This window comes from Aptenodytes forsteri, unplaced genomic scaffold, assembly GCF_000699145.1.
Source record: "Aptenodytes forsteri isolate BGI_AS27 unplaced genomic scaffold, ASM69914v1 Scaffold208, whole genome shotgun sequence".
NCBI lineage: Eukaryota > Metazoa > Chordata > Aves > Sphenisciformes > Spheniscidae > Aptenodytes > Aptenodytes forsteri.
The window spans coordinates 3,733,032-3,741,838 of record NW_008794963.1 but is presented as its reverse complement, the minus strand read 5'-3'; the positions used below and the strand labels follow the sequence as shown (position 1 = coordinate 3,741,838).

The following is an 8,807-nucleotide window of genomic DNA, read 5'->3' as shown; positions in this document are numbered from 1 at the left end:
AAACAGTGTTGATAATACAGGGATGTTTTAGTTACTGCTGAGCAGTGCTTACACAGAGTCAAGGCCTTTTCTGCTCCTCACACCACCCCACCAGCAAGAAGGCTGGGGGTGCACAAGGAGCTGGGAGGGGACACAGCTGGGACAGCTGACCCCAACTGACCAAAGGGATATTCCATACCATATGACATCATGCTTAATGTATAAAGTTGGGGGAAGAAGAATGAAGGGGGGGCCGTTCAGAGTGATGGCATTTGCCTTCCCAAGTAACTGTTGTGCGTGATGGAGCCCTGCTTTCCTGGAGATGGCTGAACACCTGCCTGCCGATGGGAAGTAGTAAATGAATTCCTTGTTTTGCTTTTCTTGCGTGCGCGGCTTTTGCTTTACCTATTAAACTGTCTTTACCTCAACCCATGAGTTTTCTCACTTCTACCCTTCCGATTCTCTCCCCCATCCCACCGGAGGGGAGTGAGCAAGTGGCTGTGTGGTGCTTAGTTGTCGGCTGGGGTTAAACCACGACACCTTCTCAGCTGGTTGGTTTCAGATAAAATTTAGGATGAGGAGGTTTGGTATCTCTTTATTATCACAGGGTAATAACAGCTACACACTCACTGAATTGCAACTTTAACCTTTTCGCTGAAGAATCCTGGGCCTGATAACATCATAAAATATGCATTTTCCAACTCTTTAACATTTAACGTAAGCATCTCCTTACTTTTCGTCATGAATCTGCCCACCATTGCACTTTAGCCAGGAAAGTAAAACATTCACCAGAAGCTGATTCAATTTAATAAACAGTCCAGTCATGCTGAGGTCTGTTGCTTTTTAAAGACCTGGAGATATCAGTGATAAAGCATTCAAGGCCAATTTCATATTCAGCATTACTACATTGCCTATGCTGCAATTACACAGGGGGTGGATTTGGCTTGTAGCATTACAAGTATCAGTGTATTTTGTAAGTAAGCAAGTAAGCAAGGTTGGCTTGTACTTCTTTCCTTCTTCAGTCCTGTAAATCCTCCACGTACTTTCCCAGATCTCACTAGTTAGCATATAAATCTTTGGTTTTGTTTTTAATATTTTAAAAAACACTTTGTTTATATTTCATTGTAATGGCACCCTTGTTAGCACATGCTCTTCTCATATCATTGGACATTTTTCCCTTTTCTCGTTACAGAGAGGTATCAGTCCTGACCAACACTATACGAATCATGTATCAAGTTATGATTGATATATCAAGTCAGTAAAACAAGAACAGAAAGAAGATGTGCAGCATCTTCTAAAGTCTGACTATTTTCTCTGTGTTGTGGGCCATCTGCCACGGTTCTTAAAGCAGTTTCTCATAAAATAGAAAATATTTTGCAAAGAAAAAAGGGATCCTTTATTTTCTTGAAAAGTTTTTAAAACTTTTAGTTGACTCTGCTAAACAGCTGAAAAGTTTCTGATTTGTGGTACAGGTGTCCTAGAGGATGGATTTCTCCCCAGACGTATTCTAAATTAAAAATCACCAGTTTTCAGTTACATTTCAGCATATGACCTGATAAGGCACATAGAAACAGAAAGACAGAGAGCACTACAGCTATAACCTTTTGTAAAGAGGACCTGTCTTCCTTCCAGAACACCATCAGCACTATAAAATTGGATAAAAATACAGAATATATGTAAAGAAAAATATAACATAACCAATTACTACCATAGTATTTCTCAGGAGGATAGATTTCTGTATTTTGAAGAGACAGGTTGGGGGTTTTTTATTGCTTGCTTAGAATTTTTGATGAAGTTCCCAGTGTTCCCAAATCTCTGTATCAAATGTCTACCCTTAGTGGATACGTTCAGGGCACTGCATGGCATGCCAGGTGGGTAGTACCACTAACTGTGGATGGCACGGAACCCCAGTGGTGAGACATTCATCATGGGTCCTGCACTAGGGATGACATACATGCCTTGTAGCAAAGGTTCCTGTGAACACCAAAGATCCAATGTTCTGCTACAGTGGTCGCTGTACTAGCCAGACTGCTATAGCAAATGCTCTCTTGATTAGCACATAGCGTAGCACATCCATACTATTACCACATCTTATTTCTAACGATATTTGCCTTTTAGAATGAGTCAAAAACATCTCCACTTACCGTTTCGCTTTGCTCTAGTAGCCCACTCGGAGACTTCATCTTGGGCTCGTCCATCCGTAAATACGATGGAGATTCGAGGGACATTTGCTGAAAATGGTCTTGCTCCTTCTGTTTCTGTGAAACTTCTCTCAAACATTTGCTTCAGAGCCAGTCCTGTCATGGAACCTCGCCCCATGTATTTCATTTGCGATACAGCTTTCTTCATGTCTTTGGCTGAGCTGAACTGCCTTAATGTAAACTCTGTGTGAACTTCAGTGGAATACTGAAGCAAACCAACTCGAGCAGCTTTGGGTGAAATCTCAAGTGAATCCAAGATTCCCAAGACAAATTGTTTTACAATTTCAAAATTATCCTCTCCGAGACTTTTTGATCCATCAATCACAAACACCAGGTCAAGTGGGCCTTCAGTGCATGCTGTGAAATAAGCAGCAGAGTGTTCAGATCATGAAAAAACTCCACAAAGCTGGAAAAGGGACCTAGATACCCAGGGACTGCATAAACTCAGAGATCATCTAGAGTACCTTGTTCCTGGCTATTCAACATTGCCAGCATGTCTGAAGATGTTGTGTACAGTCTATATCAAAAGCTAAGAGTGTGCCTATGACCAAGAGTTTAACAAAAATATAATCACATTATATAGCATTTTTTGAAATGAGGCATTTGAAGTGAGGGCAAGTAATTTTAGAAATCAAAGAAACAAATGCTTTCTAAATAAACTGTACTTACTTCTGCATGTTTTCTGATCCTCTTTTAGTACATATCCCTTCTGGCATTTGCAGATGTATGAATCGTCAATATTAACACAAATATGTTCACAACCATGGGCAACTGATTTGCAGACATCTTTATCTAGGAAAAATTGAAATATTGATATGTATTCTATTTAACATATTTATAAATTCAAAGACTCCAAACATGATATTTGAAGAATGTATGACAAAGGAGTATAACATCTTTGTTCATTTATGTAGCGATGCCAGAGAAGAGCAGCTGACAGACATACTGAGTTACTTACTTTGACATGTTTTCCCATCTTGTCGCAGGACAAAACCCTCATGGCACTGACAGCTGTATGAATTGTTATAATTAATGCACACATGTTCACAGCCATGGTCAATGGATTTACACAGGTCTTTATCTGAGAATTGTTAAGAGAATGTCCTTATTAGACCATTTCTCAAATGCAAAACTGGCATGAACAAGCTTTGAGTGAAATTAAGTCTGTTATTTCTTTTATGACTGAAAAAACATATTCCCCATAAAAATTTCAGCTACTCACTCCTGCATGTTTTCCTGTCTCGCCTCAAAATAAACCCCTTGTGACACTGACACATGTATGAATCGCCAGTTGGAACACAGACATGTTCACAACCATGGTTGACTGTTTTGCAGATATTTTTACTTTGGAATAATGAAAATTATATTTAGCACAGCTAGGTAAAAAACTCACAAAATGTAAAAATTATGGCAATAGTCTTCCATGAAGGAGCTCACTTCCATGAAGTTGATTCTATATTAAAGACACAAATAACACACTACTGTTGGATAGTGTGTTTCATTAACAGGAAGTACAAAACAAAAATTAAACAACTTACTCCTACAAGTTTTCCCATCTTCCCTCAGTATGAAGTCCTCGTGACACTTGCAGATATAGGAATCATCAGTATTAACACAAATATGTTCACAGCCATGGTCAACTGAGTTGCAAACATCTTTATCTGAGAAGAGTGGATGGAGTTTGTCAGGTGAGGTTCATTAGGAGAGATAATTATCTTTTATTAACCAGCTCAAATAGTTGGAAATCACAAATGTACACATGTGCAAATACTCACAGCCGCAACACTTAAAAGCCTCAAATAAAACCATACTTCTACAGCTCAGGCTACTCACATCTACATGTCTTTCCATCTTCCTTCAGTACGAATTTTTCATGACACTTGCAGATGTAGGAATCTTCAGTATTCACACAAACCTGTTCACAGCCATGGTTGACTGAATTGCAAACATCCTTGTCTGCAAACAAGAGTTGGTAGTCAACATACATCAGCCGAGGCCTCGATTACATGTGTAATTCATCAAATTAAGTTCTCATGGTACTTACTTCTGCAGGTTTTCCCATCTTCTCTCAGTAGGAACCCATCATGGCATTTGCAGATATACGAATCATCAGTATTAACACAAATATGTTCACAGCCATGGTTGACTGATTTGCAAACATCTTTATCTGAAAACAGATGACAGCTCTTGCTGGTTAATGCATTTCTACACAAGCATGAGCTGCAGATAAAAAGTATGCTGATAAATATCAGACTACTTACTTTTGCATGTTTTTCCATCTTCTCTTAGCAGGAATCCCTCCTGACACTTACAAACGAATGAATCACCAGCATTAACGCAAGCATGTTCACAGCCATGGTTGACTGATTTGCAAATATCCTTGCCTGGGAATAGTTAGATAATATTTAATGTGGTTCGCTAGTTAAACTTTTTTTATAAATACAAAAACTGTGGGGGTAATCCCATGAGCAAAGAAAGATGGAAGCCTGCAAACTGAAAGCAAATCTCTGGCTAGTTAAATGACAGACAGCTTAGCATACATGGAGCATGAGTTCTTCACCATCTGAGCAGAAAGAATTGCATGGTTCGGATGGCTTCCCACTGACAATAAATCATTTTAGGATTAATCTGACTAGATTAAGGAGGAGGACTTTACATTAAGAGCAGTAAGAGTGAAAGGAAGGAATAATTTAGTACAGTCATTTAGCACAAATTCATGCTGGAAAAAACAAAATTAAGCAAAACACCACAGGACATGAAGCAAAATAATTCTTTAACTTTCTTACATCAATGCCAAGAGTCTGCATAAACAAACCCCAGAAGAATAGGAACTACTCATTTAAGAGGATAAATAAAAATCTAACTGCTATTGCTGAAAATTGATGGGAGGATTTGTATGACTGCAATGTTAAAACCAGTTGGTTAAAGCCTCTTCAAGGACAATAGATGGGGAGAAAGTACAGAAAGAAGTGGAGCCATCTATCAGCATTCCCTGTTTCTTTTTCACTGCAACACAAAAGAAAATATTCTCAATTGCTAATGGAGATGCTAATGCTAATACACTACCTTTACATGGAAAGTAGAACAGTACTGACAGCCAAGTTCAGACTGACTCTTCAGCAAAATACTTAGGTTTAATGTGTAGGGAGGAAAAACTTATATTTTTACAAGAACTTCAATCTGAGTCAAATTACCTGGAGGTCTCATGCTGCGAATACAAAAATTCCAAAAACTTCTACAGAGGACAATCTTCTAACTCAACAAGCATTACATTTAAGACATAGCAATCTAAACTAGATCCTATTATAGCTGATAAAGAAGAAATTATCATGTAAGTAAAAATTAGCATCTGCTTATGCACAGCTGTGTGCAACTCAGACACATTTGTGGTTTATAAAGAGAATCAAACACAAACCAGCAGCAGACATGGCTATTACTTCAAAAGGATGAATTTTACGTAGCTGAAAGCAAATATGAGCCAGAGTATTTTGGGATGGTGGGGGAATAATAATAATAATAAAAAAAAGTGAATGATTGCACTATTTAAGATTATTTTACTAGATACCCCCCAAAAATGTAGTCCCATAATCTAAAAAGAATGCCAGAGTAGTTAAAAAAACAACCTCATTTAGAAATTGAAATTGAAAACAGCTATAAGATTTGAATAATGATTGAAAGAAAGGAACATTCACAGTATTTACTGAACACGAAAATATTAGGAATTTGAAAATGCTGAAATAATAAGATAAAGGACAAGGGGGCACATGGCCAACAAAATAAAGGATAGTATGAGTAAGTTATTTAAAGATTATTAGGAACAAAAAGCATTCTAACAATGTATTGTTAATTAATGGATAGAAATGATAGAATTGCCAATCTTAATGCAGAAAAGTTAAAAATATTTCGTGTATTCAGATCTGAACTTATGAAATAGGCTACTGATGATATTGGAGTGAAGAGTTTCATCAGCTGAGAAGTAGGTCACACAGTACCTACTGAAGACACACACATTTTTAAATCAGTAACTCCAGATAACTTGCAGCGAAGAGTTGTAAAAGAGCTGGCTGAAGAACACCTTGGACGCTGACTGTTATTTTTCAGTAACTCCTAGAACTCTGAGGAAGCCCCAAAACACTGAGCAGTCTCCATCCCCAGTGTATGCACACACAGTGAAAAAATACTATTGTTCCAGTGTTTGAAAAGGATGAGTAGTTCATTGTAAGCCCGTCAGCTTGACATTGATCTGCATTAAAATAATGGAATAGATAATGTGGAACTTGATTCAGAGTAAAATCAAAGAAAGAGAATTAATATCAATCAACTTGGTGGTATGGAAAAATAGATCCTGGAAAACCAAATAAATATCTTTTTTAATAGATTATGAGGCTGGTTCTAAAGCTCATGCTGTTCATACAATGGAGCATTCAGCAAGGCAGCAGTCTTGGTATTTATTTTGGTTAAGAAAACTGGCTACAGAATCAACATTATATGGATTAACACTGGCTAGGGAGGTCTTCAGAATAAATTGTAAACTGGGGAACATCAAGTGCCTTTCTTTCTAAGAATTTGCCCTGCTCCTCTATTAAAAATTTTTATGAACAACCCAAAAGAAAATACAAAACAATCACTGACAAAATTTGTAGGTTACTCCAGTTTTGAGAGAATGGCAAATAAAAATAGAGCAGCTGCTGATATAAGGAGACATGAATCTTTTTGCAAGCTGGATAACAGCAAATCATATGTATTTTAAAATAGCCAGAACTAAGCATAAACATTTAGAAACAAAGAATGAAGGCTGTACTTACAGTATGTGGGACACGTGTGTTACTGAGAGTCTTAAACAGCTTATGATCATGGCAGATAACTAACTGAACACAAGTGCTAGCAGAATATTTTGGTCACAGACTAATGCTATCTTTGGTCATAAAAAAAGATAGATTAAAAAAAAGATAAAAGATCAAAAAAGATAGGTAGATTCAAATAAGAATTAGGTGGTTTATAGTTCCTCTACGCTGGACCCTGCTGTGTCTCCTATTAGAAGACTTTGTACCTCTGTGGTGCCCCCACAAGGATGCTGATAAATAGCAGAGGTTTTAGGGGAGCAAGAAGAGATTTATGAAAAGATTAGAAAACATATAAAGAGCCTGAAGGAGTTTCATCTGCTTATCATTTACAAAAGAACATGCTAAGAGGTTAAGTTAGGGAACAGGTTAAGTCATGATCTGCATGAATATACACAGAACAACACAGTGGCAATTAGAACTTCAACCCATCAAAGTAAAATACAGCAACATCCTATGCTCAAGATTAAAACTCAACATAATCTAGAAATGAAGTTCACATTTTAAAAGCTACATTCAAACCTTAAAATTGGCTGATTTTCTGAAACGTATCCTTAGTTCAAACAATAATTCATAGAAGTCTTATGATCTATAGAGAACAATATTCCGTTCCGACCACTACGAATCAGTGAATAATCTCCTAATAAAAGGAAAATGAAATTTCTTCTTTTAGTCATAAGCTACTTACTTCGGCATGTTTTCCCATCTTGCCTTAGTACAAATCCATCATGGCACTGGCAAGTGTATGAATTGTCATTATTAACACAAAGATGTTCACAGCCATGACTGACTGATTTGCAGATGTCCTTATCTAGGAATAATTTAGATTTTATTTACTACAGTTTGATAAATGAGAACATTTCCAAAACATTAAAGACTAAAAGTAGTAAGTTCCTACTAAATAAAGAATTTATCCTCCTTTTTGTCAGGCAAAATCCCCTATAAGAAGACCTACTTCTAATACAATGTTTCTTCAGTAGACCTCTGAGTGTAAAAAATACAGTAACATAAAATAACTTACTTTTACACGTTTTCTTATCTTCCCTCAACACAAAACCCTCGTAGCACTGGCAAATGTATGAACTATCAGTATTCACGCAAACATGCTCACAGCCATGGTCAACAGAATTGCAAACATCTTTATCTGGAAAAAAAATAAGGTTCTGGTATTTAAAACTTGTCTATGAATACACAGATTGTAAAGGAAATCTTCTATTAAAGATAAGGATACTTACTTCTGCATGTTTTTCCATCTTCCCTTAGTGCAAATCCCTCGTAACACTGGCAGATGTATGACTCATCAGCATTAACACAAACATGTTCACAGCCATGGTTAACTGAACCGCAAACGTCTTTATCTGAGAACAGTTGATGATATTTTGTTAAAGCACATCTACAGCGAATGTATCATGCAGGGAGCAATAACAGCTTTTATTAGGTCTACTGGTGTACTGCTTAGACAGGTGTACTCTGCGCTGGGTAAAAAACTGGCGGGACGGCCGGGCCCAGAGAGTTGTGGTGAATGGAGTTCAATCCAGTTGGCGGCTGGTCACGAGCGGTGTTCCCCAGGGCTCAGTGTTGGGGCTGGTCTTCTTCAGTATCTTTATCGATGATCTGGATGAGGGGATTGAGTGCACCCTCAGTAAGTTTGCAGACGACACCAAGTTGGGCGGGAGTGTTGATCTGCTCGAGGGTAGGAAGGCTCTGCAGAGGGACCTGGACAGGCTGGATCGATGGGCCCAGGCCAACTGTATGAGGTTCAACAAGGCCAAGTGCCAGGTCCTGC

General features: G+C 37.8%; 1 protein-coding gene across 1 annotated transcript in view; it reads right to left on the bottom strand.

Moving 5' to 3' along the window:
• The window catches only part of MATN2 (matrilin 2), a 69,851-nt gene that overhangs the window by 11,765 nt on the left and 49,279 nt on the right, over positions 1-8,807 (bottom strand). The window contains exons 12-14 of the mRNA XM_009275483.2: positions 8,257-8,379; positions 4,442-4,564; positions 2,124-2,537 (exon numbers count right to left, since the gene is read on the bottom strand). Coding sequence (XP_009273758.1) covers positions 2,124-2,537; positions 4,442-4,564; positions 8,257-8,379 — 660 coding nt within the window. The remainder of the gene's footprint in view (positions 1-2,123; positions 2,538-4,441; positions 4,565-8,256; positions 8,380-8,807) is intronic.